This window comes from Antrostomus carolinensis, unplaced genomic scaffold, assembly GCF_000700745.2.
Source record: "Antrostomus carolinensis isolate BGI_N321 unplaced genomic scaffold, ASM70074v2 scaffold253, whole genome shotgun sequence".
Classification (NCBI taxonomy): domain Eukaryota; kingdom Metazoa; phylum Chordata; class Aves; order Caprimulgiformes; family Caprimulgidae; genus Antrostomus; species Antrostomus carolinensis.
In genome coordinates, this window is record NW_010307255.1 from 1 (window position 1) to 24,145 (window position 24,145).

Here is a 24,145-nt window from a genome sequence, read left to right on the forward strand (position 1 = left end):
CTCTAGCCAGGGTCAACCCACCACAAGGACTGATCTTGCTCTCTTGGATTTAAATGAGGATTTTACCAATAACTTTGAAAGAACAGTATGTAGCTCACTATGTGCAATAAAACTGAATATTCTGCTTTCATATAGTTAGATACACCTGATGTCTGGAACCAGCAAGCACTTTTAATTAATTGAACATTTCTGCATTACCTGTATACTCAAGATGAAATCCAGCAGCTGAAACACTGATATCAGACTGAAAATTTAGGTACAGATTATTTGATGTGCTGTTGAGGAGTGGAGGTATGGTTATTCCTGAAAAGAGAAATCAAAATATTATTGAAATGCACAGAAACTGAACTAAATACATACATAAATGTGTGTATGTATACAAAAGAAGAGAAAGACAAAAAGGTAAATGGTGAGAGAAAGGAGAGAGAATAGAAGAGAGACATATTTTGCCATCCAGGATGTTATAAATTATCTGTGCCTATAAAAGTTTTATTACATTTTCAGTGCACCACAATAACAGAGATTTGAACTGAACACACTCAGGGCAGCAGGGTCTAATATAAATTTATATTATCATAAAATCATATAGGTTGGAAAAGACCTTTAGGATCATTGAATCCAACCATAAAACTAACACTGCCAAGTCCACCAGTAAACCATGTCCCTAAGCATCACATCTACTCGTCTTTTAAATACCTCCAGGGATGGTGATTCCACCACTTCCCTGGGCAGCCTGATCCAATGGTTGACATCCCTTCCAGTGAAGAAATAATATCCTAATATCCAATCTAAACTTTCCCTGGTGCAATCTGAGGTCATTTCCTCTTGTCCTATCACTTGTTACTTGGGAGAAGACATGGACAGTCACCTCGCTACAGCCTCCTTTCAGCTAGTTCCAGAAAGTGATAACGCCTCCCCTGAGCCTTCTTTTATCCAGGCTAAATGACCCCAGCTCCAACAGCTGCTCATCATAAGACTTGTTCTCAAGACCCTTCCCCAGCTTCGTTGCCCTTTGGACATGCTCCAGCACCTCAATGTCTGTCTTGTAGTTAGGGGCCCAAACTGAACACAGTATTCACAGAATCACCAAATTGTAGGGGTTGGAAGGGACCTCAGGAGATCATCTAGTCCAATCTCCCTGCCAAAACAGGTTCCCTACAACAGGTTGCACAGGAAAGTGTCCAGGCAGTTTTTGAACATGTCCAGAGATGAAGACTCCACAACCTCTCTGGGCAGCCTGTTCCCGTGCTCCGACACCCGTACAGTAGAGAAGTTTTTCCTTAAGTTTGTATGGAACTTTTGGTGTTGCAGTTTTTGCCCACTGCCCATTGTCCTGTCACTGGGTAGTACTGAAAAAAGCCCAGATCAATCCATTTGGCCCCCACACTTCAGGTATTTATAGATATTTATAAGATCCCCTCTCAGTCTTCTCTCCTCCAGGCTGAACAGTCCCAGCTCTCTCAGCCTCTCCTCGTAAGGCAGATGCTCCAGGCCCCTCATCATCCTTGTGGCCCTCCACTGGACTCTCTCTAGAAGATCCCTGTCTTTCTTGAACTGGGGAGCCCAAAACTGGACATAATATTCCAGATGTGGCCTCACCAGAGCACAGTAGAAGGAGAGGAGAACCTCCCTTGACCTGATGGCCATGCTCTTTTTAATGCACCCCAGGATACTGTTGGCCTTCTTGGCCACAAGGGCACACTTCTGGCTCATGGCCAACTTGCTGTCCACCAGCACACCCAGTTTTTGGGGGGGGGGAAATGTCCTTTTCCATTCGAGGCATGAGAGGCATGGGCTCACCAGTGCTGAGTACAGGAGGACAATCACTTCCCTAGTCCTGCTGGCCACACTACTTCTGATACAAGCCAGGATGCTATTTTCCTTCTTGGCCACCTGGGCACACTTCTGGCTCATATTCTGCCAGCTGTAGACTAACACTCCCAGGTCCTTTTCTGCCAGGTATCTTTCCAGACACTCACCCCCAAGCCTGTAGTGTTGCATGGGGTTGTTGTGAACTAAGTGCAGTGCCTGGCATGTAGCCTTGTTGAACCCCATACAATTGGCCTTGGCCCATCGATCCAACCTGTCCAGATCCCTTTGCAGAGTCCTCCTACCCTCAAGCAGATCAACGCTCCCACCCAACTTGTTGGTGTTGTCTGCACTCAATCCAGGTCAGTGATGAAGATATTAAACAGAACTGGCCCCATTACTGAGCCCTGGGGAACACCACTTGTGACTGGCCACAAATTGGATTTATCTCCATCTCAACTCTTTGGGCTCAGCCATTGAGTCAGTGTTTTACCCAGTGAAGCATATGTCTGAATCTTACATGCTTTTATCCATAAATGGAGAAATATTCACTAGGATTTTCATAAAAGCAAGAGTAAATACTGTAACTGGAATAATTTAAAAAAGAACAGCCAAATATATCAAGCAGCTCTGAACATATTTTTAGGGCTCTTCTTAAAAATGTGATTGATTGATTGATTGATTATTTATTTATTAAACAGCATAAGACAAAACAACCATGTTATTGTCTGTGATCTCATTCCTTACATATGAAGGAGAATAAAGGAAAATAAAACAAAACAAGAAAAAGTAAGGCAAACAGAACTGTATCATTTATCTCAAACAAGGATAAAGAATGTTTCCTTTAGTCATGTACAATTTCAAGAGGCATCCCTTTTAGAGATCTGTATTTCTGGACCCTGCTATAAGAGTTGGTAAAAAAATTAGATTAATAGATATCTAGTTTGGGAGCCTCTGAATTTAATTTCTAAGATTTCCAAATATTCAGCTGTATGAAAGTCGGCTAAGAGATGACTGTTTAAAACAGAAAGAATACTCCCTGTTGTTGATTATAGGAGAAAAAATCTCACACACTCAAGTGTGTGCCTGTGTGTGCACATACATACACACTAAAGACTTAGAAAGAGCTGTGTGTTTAAAATAAAGAGTTGAATCTGGGAAACACTTATTGTAAAATCTTCTCAGTCACCTGAATAACTTCCAAGCCTTGGAGCATTGTTGTCAGCACCATCGTAAAAGTCTAAGGAATCCCAGTTGTGCTCTGTGGCAAAACTCACCACTTGCACCTATGAAGAAAAAAGAACACAAACGTCTTCCCCTCTGTATTCAAGCACAAAGATGACTGTAATTTGTAGGCTCTGTTGCGTTCAGTCACGAAAAGTTGTGTCTTGCTCTCATTGTCAAAGAGAATGGAAAACTATCATTAAGAGAATAAAATTGCACTGCAACATTTTCTGTATTTAATTGCCAATTCAGACTTTTAAATCCCGTGACCCTTAGTGATAACCACATATACCTCTGACAAGAGTCACACAACTGTGAAAATCATCTGGGTATACAATATGACTCCCTTGTTGGGTAGACATCAAGGGGAAGACAAAACATACTATTGTCAATTACTGCAGCTTCTTTGTGATTCTCTCTAGTTTATCCAGGGCTAAAAAAAATCCCACAGTGATGCACGCTGCTTCATCTATCTTGTCATGTTCAATTCTACCTACAGGTAAGAGCAACCTCCTGTGTTTGGTTCCCTTCATCATTTACTCATCTCCTGTAGAGAAGCAATCACTAGCATGCTACAAGCAAAAGGCAGAACATTGATTTCATTCCTTCCAGAGATGACAACATCCTTCCACTCATAAGGAGATGCAAAGCAGTAAGCAGTTAGATTGCAACAGGGAGGATATATCTGTTCTCATGCAGTGAAAACACTCCCACAAAGAAGAGAAATGCCCCGTTCCTGGTCCTGTTTTGGCGATGAGTGGGTCTGGCATTTTGGTTTGTTTGTTTGTTTGGTTTGTTTTAGTGAAATAATGGTTTAATGAAAAGCATTTAAAGAGTGACAGAAGCATGAATGAAACCTCAGCCACTCTCAAAAAAGAGTAACTAAGACACTAAGTTAGAGAATTAGTCTTCTTTTACTGTTCTTCTGCCTTGCTTATTCTTCTTTTCATTTTGTCCAAAATGGAACAGCTTCAATAAGAAATAAGCACTGGTTCCAATACAACTAGTTAATGAAGTTATTTTTCTAGGTGAAATATATGACTTGGACCTCCTTCTATGTGAAAGGAATGTTCCATTTGGCTACCTGTTTTTTGGATGGGGGACTTAAGCACTATAATTTTCTAGGAGTTGTTCAGATACTACAGTCAGAAGATGATTTTATTTGTTTTGTTTTGTTTTTTAAAGTGAAGCAATGCAGAGGGTCTGATTGTTAGTGTGCTTTAGATACCTGAAGGAGGCCCACTGGATCTGGTCTCTCAGAAAACTGTAATACTTCTCTTTTTATTTTTTGGTTCACAAAGGATTTAGGTGAAATTTACAGATGTTGTCTCTGTCAGGAATATTTCTGAAGACATACAGAAATGGAAGTGCAGGCACCTAGGAAACCTTCAGAACAAGTTTCAAATTATCTAATGGAGGTTTTTTGGGGTTTTTTTGCTGTGTTTTCAGGGCTAGATTGGTGCTGACTATAGTTTTTATATTCATCATAAAACACCTAATTTAAAACATCTATTTTAGCAAAACTGATGTTAGTTGTGCTAACCTCCCCACGTAGTCAATAAATAGACAGACATACCTTCAGGTAGTGATTCAGAGCCAGACTTTCTAGTAGGTGTTTTGAATTATCTTCACAAGGTGCCTTTCTGCCCTAGCTTTATAAGGAACCATGGTAGATTAATTTTCTGATTTAAGGTATTTATGTTAGGTGCCAGAAGGCAGCCTTTTATTGCACACTCTTCATATTTACCCAAATCTACTTTTAAATATCTGCATTTCAATTTGGTATGAGACATCTCAGCATTTACATCTGATCACACTGTTTCAACAAATTCAACCATGTAATCATACACATCAATAGCTGTTATAGCTAAATAGTTTAAAATTCCATCTACACATTTCACAGGGGAATATGCATTGGCAATATAATATTTTAATTTTCTTTAAAGTTGGGAAAGGGTCCTTATTACTTTGAAGGAACAAATATTGGTCAGGGAAAATGTCCAGATATTTTATGCATTTGCATAAACACTAAAAAGTAACAGTTATTACAATATCTTGAATATCCACATTTGCATGCATTCTAAGGTTGGACAAAATCAGTCACCCAAGTCTTCAGATGTTGCTTCAAGTAGCTGATTTTCACAGTAATAATTACTTTTTATATATGTATTTTTAGTTTTTCCCTTTCTTATGAGTGAAAAAAAACCCAACAAGAAAAAATGAAAACCAAACAATTCTGATGTCATTTTTAATGTCATTAGTAGATATAAACCTAAGTTCAGTGGTGAAAAATAATTCAGTAAAAATGGTATGATGATTTCTGATGTATACTCTGTCTTATCGATCCTATGTCAGTTATAGTCAGTTTAGTATATCTGGGACTTAATATTCCTCAGACCCAGCTCTGAAAATCAGACAGGATTCAAAGGATCAAGTATGAATATTATGATCACCCTCCTTTAGTGACATTAAACATTCTACATATCTAATTACAAGTATGCCCATGAAACTAGTCTGTTGTCATTGCATTTATACAAGTATAAATTAATAATTTATTCAGTAACTGATAATAGAAAGGAAGGATGGTACTTGTTAGCTCAGCAAAAAATCAGAGGAGAACTAGGTAAAAAGCAACTGTAAATACATCTTTTTATTATTACTCTGGAGCAGAAGAATATAATGCAGATTAAATACCTAACTTGAAGTCAAAGTTAGTAATTTAATCACCTAATGCAGTCTGTGATGAAAGATAAACATTTCCAATAAGCAACAGTGATCGCTTAAGTCAGGATGACAATTAAAATCCTCTGAACTATCCTCCCAGTGTTTAACTTACTTTTCTGATTGTGTAAGAAATACACAGAACAAAGAATCCTAACTTAGTCAACTGTTTAAATCAAGAAGTGTCCCTCAAAATCACTCCCAAAACTGATTTAAGTTAGTAAATACTATTGTTAATGGGCACTAGTGACTTTGAAAATTGAACTTATAAATATTATCATATATGGATTTAGGTTATATTTGTGATGATCTCTTTGTTCTTCTGTAAAGTTTTTACATATTTCTTAAGTATTTTTAGTTATTTAAAAGAAAAAAAATAGATTTTTCCAAATGCTTATAAAGTAGCAAAGCATAAACTTATACTATTTTTAAAACTTGTTTTGACACAGTAGAGTAACTTAAAAGCTTGGTGATGTAATTTATTAAAAAGCTTTAATAAATTGTCCCAAGTGGTTTTCCTGATTTTCATTATTACATCTTTACCTACAGAAACTAAGCTCTTTATTTATTCATTTTCTACTGTGGTTATATTTTGAACCAAAGGTAGACATAGAAAACTTACTACCATGGTTTCTTGATATGCATTTTGCTAGGAATTTGATCAGATGATGCTTAGAAGTCCTAATTTATTAAACTCAACTGCCTTTCCAATAACCAGATTTCTGTCAATTTCTTTAGTGAAATCTAAAGAGTGAGACATACATGACTTAGCTTAATTGATACTTTTGTGCTATGTATTCCATGAACTTAATCTAAATTTTATTAAAGGAGAATTCTGACAATATTTTAAACCACCAATTCCCATCTCGTGTTGAAACATACTGGTGTCTTTACATCACAATAAACATTCATAACTATAGAGTAAATAACAAAGATTTTAGGAAAACATATCTAACTTGTCCACAAAAGCAACCCACTTAACTTTACTCTGTTAAAGAAGATTTATTCCTTTTGGGAGAGGGAAAAAAAAAAAAATACAGGAAACCCTCTCTATTTTGTCTGGCTTACAAGAAATCACTAACCTATTGAAATAACATATTTTAAATTATTGGTGATTTTTTTCCTAAGTAAAAATTACAAGTGTATCTTTTAAATTTTTGTCATTATAACTTTTTAAAATTGTGTGAATAAAAAAATGGGAAATAAATTCCATTGTAAGAATCATTAGTGAGATAGAAAAATGTATGAATAAATGATCTTTTCATGCTCTTGCATCAGGAAAAACGGTTTAAAACATTATGACAACAAGCAAATAGCAAGTATACTTACTTGAATCCCCGCTCCCTCTGGTACTGTGATCTTCCACACACAATTCAGATTGTTGTCATAAGGCTCAGGGTAACCAGGAGACAAAATGGTCCCTTTGCGCTTTGTTAAAATTCCACCACAGGGTACTGAAAGGAAATGCACAAGGTAAGAAAAAAAAGTATGAAGCTTCAGATGCCAGAAAAGTTATTATAAAACCTTACACAATGTTCAGTATACCATGGCTGGAAACTTTAAAATTTATGCTACATTTAAAAATTTATATTTGCCTCAGGAAAATAAAATCTTACATATCAAAAACTTTATTTTAAATGACCAAAAAAGAATAAGAGAAAACTAGAATTATGTCAGTATTCTACCTGACAGACTCATGCTCATATTCTTCTTATTTATTTGACCTTTAACAAAGTTAAATCCATTCCATTGTCTCATAGCACTCTTACAAAAAAATCCCATTTTTTCTACGGGTTAAGAGTGAAGTTTGAGCAGTTATGTATTGTATTAGTATAAAGGATAAAAAGATGTCATTAAAAAGATATATTATTTCTTAATATTGATAATTTTTTATTGTCTGAATAATTAGCAGCACCAGTCTCAACTCCTTAACTGTTCTCTTTCCTTGTAGGAGCTATCCCATTAGAGACTATGCATATATTACATTAGTAAAGAAATTGCTAAATGCTTGCAAGATGGCACTCATTATATCCATGCCCATGGATTAATGAGTGTTATGCATAAAATAGGACAAAGGCATTCAGTACCAACAAGTTTCTTTTCCGAATGTTCAACTTGAATATATTGTCTAGATTATTAGATGCTCTAACAGGGACAAAGAATATCACAGCTTAATCTAGATAAAGATATTCTGTTGGTATTTAAGAATTTGAAGGAAAAGATTGATGGAATGGTTTATCAAAACCATTAGAAGCTAATATATCACTTCTATGGAACATTACTATGTTCTGAACTGATTTCATTAGTTACAAATATGACGATTTAGAAAATAGGTGGGAGAATGCAACTTATCTTAATAATGAATACTATAGCTACATTTTGCGTGGCATATAATTGATAGAATCTGCTGGGAACTACATGGATAAACTAAAGGTCAGTGTCACTTAAAGTGTTTAAGTAATTACTCACAAAAGGATGAACAGACAGAATGATTGATGTCTACTATCTGGAAAGAAATATTCAAGCATTCAATACAGTTAAGGCAATTTAATATGGTCACGTCTGCTACTTTAATTTAGTTCAATGCAATTTTCTCCTCATATATATTTTATCACCTTTATTGGCACAGTAATTTTCACACATAAGGTGGCCTATAGCCCTTTCTCAGTTCAACGTGCCTAGAGACAGATAGCTTTCTCTTTCACAGACTAAATTATATATTAAAATATCAATAATATACTGTGATCAATGGACAAAATAATTATTCTAACACTTTGTTATTATATCTGAAAAAAAACCAAAAACCCCAACAAAGGGAATACATTTCAAGAGGGTAGACAGTACAACTCTACAGATTAAACTGTAATCACTGAGAATAAATGAAATATGGCCATATACTTCAGTATCTTATTGATATATAAATTGTAGTTCTGTTCCTATGCCTGAAACAGTCTAAATAAACTTTATTTGTGTATAATAGATGGTTAATCTTATTTTACTAATATTAACCCAGTGGTACTTAGTCTTGATATCTATCAAAATTTTAGTATTTTGGAGAAAATCTTTTATTTTACTAAAAGGCACTCAGATGCTACCATGCACCATCAGCTGATTAGCACAGAAGATTCAAATCAACTTAATGAAAAAAATGTTCTCTATTTTTCTTTCCTCCACTCATCTAAATTCTGCTTATGAACTTCTTAATGCTGGAGTTAATATCATGTGTTTTTTTGCAATGGATTAGAAACATTTTTATAGAAAAATCTGTTCTCTGTCAAGAAAAGTAAAGTAACTTTAACTCATACATATATTTACTGTTTTGGTTGGGAATGGAGTTCTTCGGATGTCTTCGTCCTCAAAATGAATAGTTTTCAGTGTATTTATTTTGCACAAAATTAATGTATAATGCAGTTGGTACTGCAATAGATGTTACCAGTGGGCAAGTTTGATGGCATTGCAAAAACATCTGTGCAAATTATAACCAATTTAAATTAATTTATAAACAACTGTTTTGTTTTGTTTCCTTTTGTTTTCATACAAAATAACAAGCCAAACTCCAGTAAAACTTAGTATGTAAATGTGCCATATTTGCCCTTGACATAAATCTATGGAAAAATGTACCATTAGAATTTTATCTCTTTACTGTAGGGCTCTTCATCACAATCACTAGATTTCTGATTGGTGCAAATCAGCTTTATAAATGTCAATGGATGCACTTTAATTTAAAATAAAAAAAAATGAGTATTTAATTTTGTATAGCTAGAATGCGACAAAGTATATTTTCTGATCTGAAAAAAATACTGTTTTTTTTCTGACAAGCAATTAAATATTAGCGTAACTATTTCTAAATTTTTAATATAGGAGTGTTCTTTCTAATATCTTGTTTGAGATCTGCAAGGTGAGAGCATCTTAGTCTTGCAAGCAGTCAGGGCACAAACTGGTATTTCTGAGTCTTGATTAAGGGACAGCCAGGGACTGTCACTGATATTAATGTAAAAGAAGCTAACATATAATTTACAGCAGCAGAGTACATTCATGAAACTCATGAAATGTCACAGCAAGGTTAGAAAAGAAAGGCAAATAAAATCTTAACCTTGAATGAACAAGAAAGTGAACAAAAGTAAGCAAGAATAAAATACTGTACAGATAACAAAGAGGGAACACAGTCATCTAGAGAGAATAGTCTACACTTTAGGCAGTAATTAGTTCTATTAAAAAGCCTTAAGAACTCACCAACACATGTAGGGAGTGAATCATTCCACTGTGCCAATGCATTTGGTACTGTATCACATCTAATTGCTGTTGACCCATGGAGGATATAGCCTGGATTGCACTCAAAAAGAACCAATGACCCAACTGCAAATTCATTTCCAATCCTTTTTCCAAATCTTGGTTCAGGCACAGAGCTACACTGTGTTGCACTTGTTCTTGGAACAGCTGCAAACATACAAACAATTGTGGATTCTTAATTTTAGATCTGATGGAGGAATACATATTTTGAACCCTAAATATTCAAAATGATTGGAAATAACATTCAGTTATTTGCCAGTTAAGAACATTTTTATAATGATTCAATTCCTCAAATGAATCATCACAATACAGATTGGATAATTTTGATGTCTGAGTTACTATTTAGAAAAGCATAGCACGGATATCCTTGCCAAGATTAAAATCTTAAATCTTTCTAAACTGGCACTGAAAAGAAATACAACTATGAAATATACAGCTAATACATGGTACCAAAATAACATTTCTGTGTCAGCTAGATATTTACATTTATCCCTGTGGATTTCTAAATGTGTATTCTGATTGTCAGATCAGGATTTAAATTTAATGAAAGAATGAATTGTAGTAGAAAGTATTGATGTATAACCATTTCTGCATTTGATCCGTAAAAGGCTAATAATGTAAACCAAGAGAAGTATCTTAATCACAACAAAATCACTGATTCATCCACAGGTAACAACACTTACAGTTATTAATGTTTAAATTAAGAGATAAACCAGTTTGAGCAGACAGATGGATCTAACATTAGTCAGCCAGATTAGCAAACAGAAACAGCTGCTTTGTATAACTGTCTTCATAAATTTAAAACCTCTCTTATCCTTCTTAAATATTTGATTTATCCTTCAAAATATAGACAAAAGAATGGTCCTGATGATTTTTCAAAACATGCAGAAATAGTGAAACTTGTTATATTGTTAACAATTACTCTCCTCTACATTCTCAGTCTGTTCCTCTCTGATGATTTAAAATTTGTGATGGAAAGAAAAAAATGTACACATTTTTCCAGGTTGTCTCACCTTGATAAACAAAATGAAATCCTTTAGCTGTTATTGGTCCAACTGAGGTAAATCTAACCGTGATCTGGTTACCTGAGCTCAATGGAAGGGATTCACCTACTCAAACAAAGCAAATAGAAAGCTATCGTAACCACTTTTTACTAAAGAAGCATTCAAAATACCTGTCAACATATTGGCAGCTAAAAACAACCCTCCCAAAACCCTGTTCTGCGTCAGTAAACTTTACAAGAAATATGTGATTTCAATATTTTTGTTGGCAGTACTGCTGTTCTAGAAAAGGGGGACTAAAACCCATCTCACTTCCTAGGAATATTTTTTGGTTTTTTTCCTTAAAATACCCCCAAACAAACTAACACAAAACAACCAAACCCCATACCTCTTTTAATTGAGTCAACATGCGCATAATCTATACAATTTTTACTTTGCTACAATTACACAGTGGTTTCCCTTTTAAATATATAATACTCATTTCAGATTTCTCACTAGATAAAAATCATAAAGACACATAGCAAGAAGCCCAAAACATTCACTATAATAGCTAAATATCAGAAGAAAAAAGAAATTAAAGAAAATATATTCCGTTTTACTTCTTTATTAATGAACGTGAAGAATTTTGAGTGATTAGGCTTTTAGTTCAAAATCCTGATTTCATATATTTGTCTGAATTGTATCTAAGAAAATATGACAATCATATTTTTTCTTTTATTTTTTCTGACTACACTATCTTTCTATTTTCATAAAAAATAAATAAAGGTTTAATGACAGTTCTATTAAAGGATACCTGAATGAGATCCTGAGAGAGAGGATAACAAAGCTGACTGCAGAGTTGGGCCATCATATACTTCAACTACATCATGGAGTGCTGTCTGGAAAAATACAAACTGGCCAAAAACAACTGACCAAACAGGAAGGAGAAAAAGCAATAGGCACCAATAGCCAAATAGAAGAGGGATAGAAAGAGAAAGGAAAAAGAAAAAAAAAAAAAAAAAAAAAAAAAAAAAAAAAAAAAGAAACAAAAAAGAAACAGAAGAGAAGAAAATATACATTAATATATTGTTTTAAAATATTTAAATAAAAATATATTTCTTTACTGTTTTTTCTGATCACTTAATTAGTTAATTATTTCTTATTAAATCAGTGGTGAAATACTGTAATACATCAGTGACTGATACCAGACCAGCTGAGATTAGAAGAAGAATTCTAAAGAATGATTCACTCTCAATCATTTGCTGAAAGTCTGGAAGTCACCTGTCCAAACTTGACATGTAAAGTTGGGATGCAAATTATTCCTGAATTTATGTTCAGGAATATCTTGGCCTTCGCTGCTTTGTAGCAATGCTATTTAAAAATAAAATATATTTTTCTCTGCACTTTGTGGATTCACATTTTGACAAGACATTTAAGTGTCTTTATTTTACAAGGTCAACAATGCTACGGTACCCAAAGAAGCTCTTCTATTGGAATTTTCAGTTACAACACTAACTTACGTATTTCCTCAAAAATAAACAAAATACATTTCTATGCTTTTTATACTTTTCCATTTGTGAGATTTTTTTTCTGTTAAAATTCCAGGCAAATTATAGTAGTAATACTGTCATTAATTTAGGAAATTGAGGGAATCCATTAAATCAAAATACGGTAGTACAAGTAAGCTCCTTTTTAACCAGGCAAGAGCTAGGCAAGAGAACTTTCCATCCCTCTAAATATCTAGATGTTTCTACGGCTTTCATCACTGTAACATCTGGATACTTTTAATGAGTTTGGAAAGCATCTAACAACAGATGGAATTGGCACAAAATAGTTGACTGGATAAAAATTTCATCAAAGAATTTTCAGTTTCATTTTTAAAGTGAGAAATAAACATGAGTTTACTTCTGTCTTTTAATTGGCCTGTTTAAAAAATAAGGAAAAATATTGCTATAATTTAAATAATATTAGATTAATGAATAGTATTCTCAGTATAAGTCCTTTAATGAAATCAGAGAATAAGAGTAGAAGCCTCTAGAGGTCATCTAGTTCAGTCTTCTTCCTTGGAGAAGAATCACTTAGAGCAGATTGCTCAGGCCCATGTCCAGTCAGGTTTCCAGTATCTCCAGGGATGGAGACTCCACAACCTCTCTGAGCAAAATGTTCCAGCATCCCATCTCCTTTACAACAAGTAAAGGATCCATCAGGATCCTCAGAAAATTTTCAGCAAACCTGCTTTCCAGATAGCTGATCCCTAGTCTGTAACGGTGCACAGGGTTATTCCTTAGCTGCAGACTACTTCCTTTTGTTGAATTTAATAAGCTTCCTGTCTCTCCATTTCTCAGAGCCTTTTGGGCCCCTCTGAATGGCAGCACAACCATATGGTGTATCAGACACTTATCCAGTTTTGTATCATCTACAGACTTGCTGAGAGTGCACTCTGTCCCATCATGTTGATAATTTATGAAGATTTTAAACAGTACTGGCTGCAGTATCGATCCCTGAGCTACACCATTACTGACTGACTGCCAGCTATCCTTCATGCTGCTGACCACAACCCTTTGAGCTTGGCAGTTCAGCCAGTTTTCAATTCACCCCAGTGTCTGCTTACCCAGTTGGTACTTCATCAGTTTGTCAAAGAGGATGTTATAAGGGACTGTGTGGAAAGGCTTGCAAAACATTCAAGGTCAGGCTGGATGGGGCTCTGAGCAACCTGATCTAGCTGAATATGTCCCTGCTCACTGCAGGGCAGTTATACTAGATTACCTTTAAAGGTCCTTTCCAACCAAAGCCATTCTATGATTCTATGAACATCCAGCGCTCTCCACTCAACCACCAAACCGGTCATCTTATTGTAGAAGGCTAGCAGGTCTGTCAGGACTGATTTACCTTTTGCAAATCCATAGTGACTACTTTCAATCATCTCCCTGTCCTTAATATGTTTGGAGAAAGTGACCAGGGCTATTTGTCACCTTCTCAGGCAGAGAGACGAGGCCAACTGGCCTCGATCCTTCTCCTAACCCTTCTTGAAGATAGGAGTGACATTTGTCTTCTTCCAGCCCTCAGGAACCTCCCTCAATTGTCATGACCTTTCGAAGGTAACTGACCTCTCTCAGCACTCATGGATGCATCACATCATGTCCCATGGGTCTGTGTATGTGCAGTTTGATTAGGTGCTCCCTCACCTGGTCCTCCCCAAGTCATTATTGCTCTAGACTTTTCTCCTAGTCTCAGGGGTCTGGGATTGCTCAAGGCTGGTTTACTGGTAAAGACTCAAGCAAAGAAGGTATTTAGTAAGTCAGTCTCCTCTGCATCCTTTTTCACCAGGGACCTCACCTCACTCATGAATGGACCCACATCTTCCCTAATCTTCCTTTTGTTGCTAATATACCTGCAGAAGCCTTTCATATCCCTTTACAGATTCAACTCTAGATGGACTTTGGATTTCCTAATCCCATCTTTGCAGTGGGTTTCAAGGGTATGTATTCCTCCCAGGATATCTGACCTTGCTTCAACCTCTTGTACACTTCTTTTTAATGTTAAATTTTTATCACTAGCTCCTTGTTCATCCATGGAGGTGTTTTGCCACCTTTGCCTGATTTCCTGATCATTAGTTTGGACCATTCTTGAGCATGGAGGAGGTGATCCGTGAAAATCAACTGAATATCCTGGACTTCCCATCTCTCCAGGGCCACGTACCATCAGATTCTTCCAAACATATCCCTGAATTGCTATCACTTCTGTCGCAGCAAAGAATTAAACCCAACTCAAGAGTCAAACCTTTACACATAGCATATAATTGCCATTAACACTGTAGTAATGAAGTTATATATACCCAGGTAAAATATATATTTATGACAGGTATCAAAGATAAAGAAACACTTTGAATAACTTATATGGATATCAGTGGAATAAGATGAGCTGTCTTTCCTCACCCTAGGTTTCCCATTCACATCAGTGGGATATTTTGTGTGCCTAAAGATTTATTGAAGTCAGGAAGCCCTAGTGTAAAATCAAGTCCATTACTCATGCAATTCACATGTCTTTAAGGTATTACAAAAGGGACACACATGTTTCAAGCACTGTTGTTACATAAATTGAAACGCGCATTTCATATAAGCTCTCCTGATGAAGCTCCGATGTTTGCTTCAAGATTTAAGCACTTTTGATAGGTCTTAGTAATTGTCACTGACAAAGAAAAGGAAAATCAACCCTATTAATTAAAATAGGGCCCAAATTACCTCTGGAAATCTTAATATACATATATGTCTCGAACCAGGAACTATTTCAGATCAGGAGTAAAAAAATCTGTTCCAGTCTGGGAAAGATATATATGACCTATATCATGGTTGTTATTTTCTACAGTAACATCACTGTTTCTCTTGTACCAAAGTAGCTTTGAAGAACTGAAAAAGTCCAACAAATGAAACTTAGATAAAGCAATCCATTCGTTATGAATGACAATTTTAAATTGTGCTTGAGCGTGCTGTTTTAGATAAATCTTTTCTACTATGTTTATAATAGGTTTCTTCTGATTTTGAAACAAAAAGTAAGGTGTTCAGGTATCTAACAGTTGTGCTATAGACACAGGTCTTATTACAGAGATAGAGGACTTCCTCAGAATTTGAATTTACTCTGCAGAAGCTAACTTTTCATAGTTTTAAACAGAATGTCTGTCATCAGACTAAATAATCTTTCCAAAGAGTTTTGTTCACAACAGCACAGAAATTTTATTTCACAGTGAAAAACCAAATCTGATTCTTCATCAGCTCCACTGATGACGTCTTCTCTTTGCTTATGATTTACCTGTGATGCTTTTCCTATTAGGTCTTATAAAGGAATTATAATACTATATTTAATTTTTTTGAGAGGGGAAAAAAAATAAAGAAAGCAACATTGTTCAGAATCACAGAATGGTGAGGGTTGGAAGGGACCTCTGAAGATCATCTAGAAGCTACACCCTTCTTTAAAAGAGAAAGAAAGATAAATATCTCACTAGATAAATGGTCTCTATGGCAATTAAAGATAACAAGGACCACTAAGAAACAAGTGTAAACTTATGCATCTTAACTCCCAAGTCTGGAGACCCCATTCACTGTGATGAGTGGTGGATCACGGCCAGTCAGCTAAATGGTAAATGACAATGGAGAAAAGCCATGTTTTAAATAAGCAGGATTCAGGCATAACTACAGGAAGCAGAAAGCAGGAAACTGCTGTGTGAGATTCTATCTCAATAAGAAAGACTCAGCAAGGCTTTATAGCTGATAAGATTAGGGTCATCAATCAAATGATCATCAGATAGGAGAAAGTCTTGTGCTCATTTTCATAAGACAGGAACTCTCTACAAAATCAGACAACTGCATTAAAATATGACTGCACTAGTATGACAGCAATCACTAACTTTCATTGCAGGAGCTTCAGATTTTTTTTTTTTTTATTTTTATTTTTAGGAAGAGGAGGGGAAGAAAAATGTTTCCATTTTTGTAAGAAACAGGACATTGTTTAAATTTTTCAGTTCTTCTACTATGTCCTTCAGATGTCACCTTCAAGACACGTAGAACGAGCCATGGAGTAGCCTTGAAAAAAAATAAATGCACGAATGAACAACAGAATATCTACATCTAGGAGGATTTTAAAGTTAAGATCTTTTATTAATTCATGTGAAGGACCTTAAGATTCATGTACTGTAAGACCTGAGTTTTACATAAAACAGTTTAGTCACAGAAAGTATGTTTAATATACTCACAGATGCTAAAGGGAGAAAGGCTTATTATGTCAACTTCTGGTGAAAGGAGAAAAATTACTTCTACTATATTGTTGAAAAAGTCAGAAGCTTCCTATTGTTACAACTTGTATCAGCCTACTCCTGCCAGAACACAGCCTTCCTCTGTGAGTAATCCTTCTGATTTAAGCATCTGGCTTCATAACAAGCAATAGATAAGAAAAAACGTACAAAGCTTTCCTCTGTGTTTGAACTAGCAATACACTGTAATGATAGACTGACTCAATATTTTTAAATTAAATTATACTCAAATAGACAGCAAATAAACTGATATTCACCTCCTTACGCCTGAGAAAAATGTCCAGTAAAACTGCAAGATAACTTAAGTGCATGTTGGGCTTTTTGAAGACAAATTATTCAGTAATCACCAATAAAGTTTTTGAAGGGAAAGACTGAAAGATGACATCCTAAAGAGATGATCTTATGGAATTCATGCATATAGGAATATTGCTTTCAGTAAGAACACTTAAATAAACTTTGACCACCACACACAAACAAATTGGAAGATCTGAGCTTGTACTGTTCAGTGGAATACTTCAGTCTGACATAACAATAACTGAGTGACCCTGAGTTAGCAGTGTTACTATCATTATTTAGTTTTGAAATGAAAATAGTAGTAGAGTTGTCATATTTTTCCATGTTTCTCTTCTTAGATTTCTAAGCGTTTGGTTGTCTGCCAGTAACTGTTCATACATTCAGTCTACTCTGTGTCTGTAGCAGTATTCTTCAGTGATATCTGTTAGATTTCTCTGTAATGGTTGACACTTTTTAGCATATGCTGTAATAGGAAAAATTTAATTGTTTGTGAACCCAAAGCAGAGTCCCTACTAGTAGCATCCTGTTGAGTAAATCTTAATTAATTCCAAAGCAAATACCAGAATAAAACAGCTGTCTAGTGTTCCTGAACTTGGAAGCAGCAAAAATGAATTCTAACATTATAAGCCTGTTGGGTGCATAGACTCATAGAATGGTTTGGGTTGGAAGGGACCTTAGAAGTCATCTAGTTCCAACCCCCCCTGACATCAGCAGGGACACCTTCCACTACACCAGGCTGCTCAAAGCCTCATCCAACCTGGCCTTGAACACTTCCAGGGAGGGGACATTCACAACTTCTCTGGGTAACCTGTTCCTGTGTCTCACCATCCTCACAGGAAATAATTTCTTCCTAATGTCTAATCTAAACCTACCCTCTTCCAGTTTAAAGCCATTACCCCTCATCTTATCAACACCTGCCCTTGTAAAAAGTCCCTCCCCAGCTTTCTTGCAGGCCCCTTCAGGTACTGGAAGGCTGCTATAAGGTCTCCCTGGAGCCTTCTTTTCTCCAGGCTGAACAGCCCCAACTCTCTCAGCCTGTCCTCATAGGAGAGGTGCTCCAGCCCTTGGATCATTCTCATGGCCTTCATGGCATGGCAGACTAGATGCCAAAGTAAAGCCAATGATGAGTTTATGTGTAAACCACTAGAAGAAGCATTCTTACTGATATGAGTAAGGATAGAGAACTGCTTATCCTCAACAGAAAATTAACAAGAGTGACTAAGCAACTGAAAGTGAATGGATTAGATATAATAATGTTACCAAAACCCCCCAAAACCCCAAGATATAAAGTTAAAACATGACATAAATGAAAATTAAGGGATGATAAAGCTGTCAAGAGGTAAAAAGGTAAATGAAACACACACACACACACATATATATGTATATATATAATATACATAAACATAAAATTATATACATTTTCTGTAGCTACTGAAAACCATGTCCCTAAGCACCTTGTCTACCTGTCTTTTAAACACCTCTAGGAATGGTGATTCCACAACCTCCCTGGGCAGCCTGTTCCAATGCTTGATTACCCTTTTGGTGAAGTTTTTCCTCACATCCAATCTAAACCTCCCCTGGCGCAACTTGAGGCCATTTCCTCTCGTTTTTTCAGGTAGCTGTAGATAGCAATAAGGTCACCCCTCAGCCTCCTTTTCTCCAGGCTAAACAACCCCAGCTCCCTCAGCTGTTCCTCATAAGGCTTGTTCTCCATTCAAAGCCCTTAAGATTGACTGTATACTGAAAATGTTGAATTTATCTTATTTTGCCTAAGCAACCTAAAAGTTACATAGATTTTGGGGCTTATTTCTTGAAATTTTTCCTGATATGGAATGAATCATGCTCTGGATGGGCCTATCTTTCTCCATTAACTAGAGTGAGAATGTGGACAAACTAGATATTCAATTTTTAGATGGATGAAGAAAGCTGAGATGAACCTCATCAATAATGTTTTTACCTTACAGACACAATTTATTCTTCATGCTGTCTTACAAAGCAGTCTTTTAAAAACTGACTACAAATGAAGACCTAAAATTATATCCCACTAAATAAAAAATAAATAAATGTGCATTAAATACACAGAAGTGGTTTAACCTGTGCACAAGCTGACATGTTATAACATGTCATGTGTTCAGCAATAGAAAGCATTAGTTTCCTCAAGAGTATACTGTTTTGTTCTTTTTTTTTTTTTTTTTTTAAAGAAGGAAATAAGGGCATATGTCGTGAAAAGGACAATGGCAGAGCTCTAGAAGAGGTTATGTTGCTTTTTCATCAATATCAAAGTATTCAATTATATACTGACAGAGAATTTGCCTTTAATTACACTTACTATGCCATATTAGAAAGTGTGCTGCCAGGAGTAGGGAAGTGATTGTCCCCCTGTACTCAGCACTGGTGAGGTTGCACCTTGAATACTGTGTTCAGTTTTGGGCCGCTCACTACAAGAAAGACATTGAAGCACTGGAGCACATCCAGAGAAAAGCAACAAAGCTGGTGAAGGGTCTAGAGCACATGTCCTATGAAGAGCGGCTGAGGGAACTGGGGTTGTTTATTCTGGAGAAAAGGAGGCTGAGGGGAGATGTTATTGCTCTCTGCAACTACCTGAAAGGAGGATGTAGTGAGATGAGTGTTGGTCTCTTCTTCTCCAATAGCAACCAATAAAAGAGGAAATGGCCTCAAGTTGTGCCCGGGGGAGGTTTAGATTGGATATTGGGAAATTCCCGGGGGAGGTTTAGATTGGATATTGGGAAAAATTTCCCACAGCAAAAGGGCTGTCAAGCATTGGAAACCCAGGGAAGTGGTTGACTCACTGTCCCTGGAGGCATTTAAAAGATGTGTCAATGTAGTGCTTAGGGACATGGTTTAGTGGTGGACTAGGCAGTGTTAGGTTAATTGTTGGACTTGAGGATCTTAAAATCTTTTCCAACCAAAACAATTCTATGATTCTATATTTTCTCTTGTGTGCTTACATATAACCACTTTTGAAAGTAGAAGATGACTTCTCCAAACTTTACTTTTAAATATATAAAATCAATGACCCATTCAAATATTAATAATTTAGACTGGGTTTTCCTTCAATAAATGAAATTCAACAATTATGATGGACAGTAAGCAATACAAAATAAGCTGATATGTCAGTAAGACAAGAAGCATTAACTATGACAAGTCACTGGTGCTACAAGTTTCTAGTGCATTAACTGGCATGAAGCACTGGTGTTTCTAGCCAGCAAAGTACTTCACAAATGCCTTACCAATGCTTGCTTCGTTGTGTTTTATTGTTCTGTTGCTGTATGTTCTTACCACATACAGATCATATTCAGTTGCCACTTTAAGGAAAAATTGTTGGATATAATTTTATCCAATCTTATAGCACACAATGTGTAAACCAGTAACAGTTAATGAAAACACAGTTCACAAATATCCATTTTGGTATTCTTTTCAGTATGGAGAACATTGACTATACTTCCAGTTAGAAAAGCAACTGTATTTATGCTGAATCAGATATGGTAAGTGATTTGCTCAATATCAAAAACAATAAAACACCACAGATTGGAATGTTCAATGCCAACATGTGTGTTCTTTCATTTAGTTTAATTTATTTCCTGTAAAATAAGGGTACAAGAAGAACACTTAGAAAAACAGAGACATTAGTAACATGGGTGAAAAATGAAAACAAATCACTTGTGAAAGCTAGTGAAAAGTACAAAAGAAAAATAGATATACAGAATAAAAATAAATTATAAACCAAGTTATAAGCATATACATTTGTATAAACCAACACTACTACATATAGGGTGAGGACAATTTTTCTAATAACTGTGGGATGCTGGCAAAATTTTAAATTCTTTATGGTTTATTTTTTTTTCCATTTAGGTCATAACACTACATTTAAAAAGAAAATGGCCTCTATTCCTATGACAATTGCTTAAGACTTACTTTTTTTTCTTATTTTATTTTTTGGAAGAATTTCGGTCTCAAAGCTTTGAGTGATAAATATACCTTTTTCCTCTCAAATATTGCCAATAGTATTTCTAAACCAGGGAAAAGAGTTTGGTAATATGATAATACAGCCCATAGAACAGTTTGTCAAAAAATAGAGATAGATGGCTATAAGCAATAACCATATTTTTTAATAGATTGAGAATGAGTGAACAGACCCAGAGCACTGACTAGAGTGAGAATAAGAAATTTGTAATTTATTTTATCTGAAAACAAGCTGCATGGAAAAGCCTACTGTTAAGTTAGGTACTATACTGTTCGATGTAAAGGTACACTATAGCTTCAAAATATCCTGCTGAAACATGTCTATCATTAGATAAGCAGATATTTTCATGTATTATTTCAGTCCTACATGAGTCTTTCTTAACAACTAAGTTAGGTCTTTGGTCACTAGTAATGGTTTTTAATTAGGTATTTTTCAGGTGTCTAACACAACCCATCTTAAATCTATGATAATGCCTCCTTTACTGATCCATTACTGATTAATGCTACAGTCCTAACTAAAACCAGAATAATGAGACAATTATGTTTCATATCCACTTTCCACATGCTATGTTTTCTGAGGTTGTTTTACCAAGCCAACAGGCAAAGCCTGAGAGCTTAAATGTCTATGACACCAGAGAAATTATCACTACTTGTACTAAGTGACTCTGCAAGATGACTAATCAGGTCCTTATCTAGTATGGGTTCAACATTACAACTATATTGGCCAAAATCACTATCATATTTTATCAATTAGAAAGTTTTTATCCCCTGTTTCCATGGAATTACATTGCATATTTCTATACAGTCATTTAGGACACAAGTTAGATTTTTTATATGAAGGAAATGAGGCATGTGTTAACTATAACAAGAATTTCATTTCGCAATTTAAAAAAAATAAAACAGTTAACTAAGTATTTCAGCAAATGGTGTTTAAAAGGAAAAAAAAATAAATTATTTGGGAAATTTAGGAAAACAACAGTAAGCATAAATAGTTTTCTTCACCCACTTCCCCTCTGCACATAAATAGTTTTCTTCTCTGCATCCCCTGTGCAGGAATGTGTGTCAGGAATTGTGATTTGCAATATATTCTTTTTTTTTTTAAAAAAAAGATGCAAGTAACATTTACAAAATTTGTTGATGGTATTAAGTTCTCAAAGAAGCAAAAACAAGAACTAACTGAAAAGTTACAGAAAGCCATTATGGTAGTGAATGACTAGTGATAAAATAGATGAAATTTATTGTAAAGTACTGCACATAAGAAAAAAATAATCCTATTTTATATTCACAATGATGGGCTTTGAATTAGCTATTAACCGCCCTGAGATCTTGAGGTTGTAACAGGTAATTCCTGTGAAACATCAGTTTAGTGCTCAGTAGTGATAAAAAGGGAATAAAATATTAGCAGTTATCAAGAAAAGAACAGAGAACAACAAGTAACTATAACAAATGTGAAAACCCAGGGTGCAGGGGATAGACATTTTGGTCCGCCCTCTGCAAAACATGAGTAAAATTAGAAAATATATAGAGAAGAATAATAGCAATTATGTAATCATCTCTTTTGTGTCATTAACAGATTGAATTCTTCATTCTGAAAAGGAGATTATTAAGGGGTAAATATGATAGGAGTCTCTACAAGCATGAGATGTATGCAGAAATTGAACAAGTAATGATTTTTACAGTCCTTTCAAGCATAAGAATTGGAGAGCATCACGTGAAAAAAAGTCAATAACAATTAAAACTGGGAATATTTCTTTACACAATATATGCTTAAGGAGAGGAAGTGCCTACTACAGGATGTCATAAATGGTATTTGGTTTTTTTTTTCAAGGCAATAATCTTTAGAGGAATAGTGACCACAAAATAACTAGAAAATAAATTATGAACATGAGTTATTTTTAAACTTTCAAGACAATAATCTTTAGAGGAATAGTGACCACAAAATAACTAGAAAATAAATTATGAACATGAGTTATTTTTAAACTTAAAAACCAAAACTATACAGAGGTTTTTGGTTTTTTTTTAAGTATTAGATACACATTCCAACTTTTTATTTTAATTTAAGATAAAATATATATTAATGCTTCTAAGTCATTATTAAGAACACAGACACTGAGAGTTAAGGCAATGAAAATAAGCAGATGTGAGTCAATCATTTAAGATAATGAAAGGAAGGGGAATGTTTCCTTTCTTAGCATCCAAGTGTTTACAAAAAGTTCTTATCATTGTATTGTCACTTCTGCTTTATTGCTCCATTTCTTAAGAATCTCAGATCACCTTGAGAATCCTGGGTTTTGAGGCATAATATGCATAGTCCAACACTCCTGTTTATTTTAAGTAGTCTCCTCTCTGCTTTTGTGCAAAAGCTTTTCTTCAAATCCTATATTTAAAATGTACTTATTTCCTTCTCTCCAGGCTCTTATCTAAATAAAAGACAGTTCTTTGCCATTATGATGTGCAAGTAGGCAAGATATCCTGAAAGGGAAAAGACAGTTAGGTGACACACTTGTCTCTTAGGTTCAGTAATTGTAGCCTACAGATGATAATGTATTTTTAATACATGTCCTGCAGTGGGTGAGTGAACAGGATGGAGGAAAAAAAAAAAATCTGAGACTGTACAGCTAACAACTATTGACATATATTTTATGCTAAAAAAGCTACTGCTCAGGATTATAATATACTGAGACCAGTTGTCTCCATTGCATGCTCTGTGGTCACTTCTTTTGTTCGTTTTATGAAAAAAGAAAAAAAGAGTGTAAGAAATTAGAAGACACTACTACAAAAATGTTCTGAACTGTGTCTGCATCTTGGAAATGTGAAGATCTTGCTAGTCTTGAGCACGGGCAGCATTTTCTAGTCCTGCTTCATTGCTTTCTTACACAATTGCTTATTTGCTTTTAGAAAACAAATCTGAACCACACTTTTATAGCACCTGACTGTCTAAGCAAGTTTTTATGGAAAGAAAGAGGAGTAAACATCTGAATTTTGTTTATTGTTTATTTTTATATTAGAGTCTCTGGACTAAAGAAGAAATAAAACATGC

At 35.2% G+C, this 24,145-nt stretch overlaps 1 protein-coding gene across 1 annotated transcript in view; it reads right to left on the bottom strand.

Moving 5' to 3' along the window:
* Positions 1–198: 198 nt before the first annotated feature.
* Positions 199–24,145, bottom strand: part of LOC104522944 (CUB and sushi domain-containing protein 3) — a gene marked incomplete at its 3' end in the record, with an annotated part of 213,163 nt that continues 189,216 nt past the window's right edge. The window contains exons 23-28 of the mRNA XM_010165366.2: positions 11,839–11,952; positions 11,058–11,153; positions 9,988–10,191; positions 7,084–7,208; positions 2,999–3,095; positions 199–303 (exon numbers count right to left, since the gene is read on the bottom strand). Coding sequence (XP_010163668.2) covers positions 199–303; positions 2,999–3,095; positions 7,084–7,208; positions 9,988–10,191; positions 11,058–11,153; positions 11,839–11,952 — 741 coding nt within the window. The remainder of the gene's footprint in view (positions 304–2,998; positions 3,096–7,083; positions 7,209–9,987; positions 10,192–11,057; positions 11,154–11,838; positions 11,953–24,145) is intronic.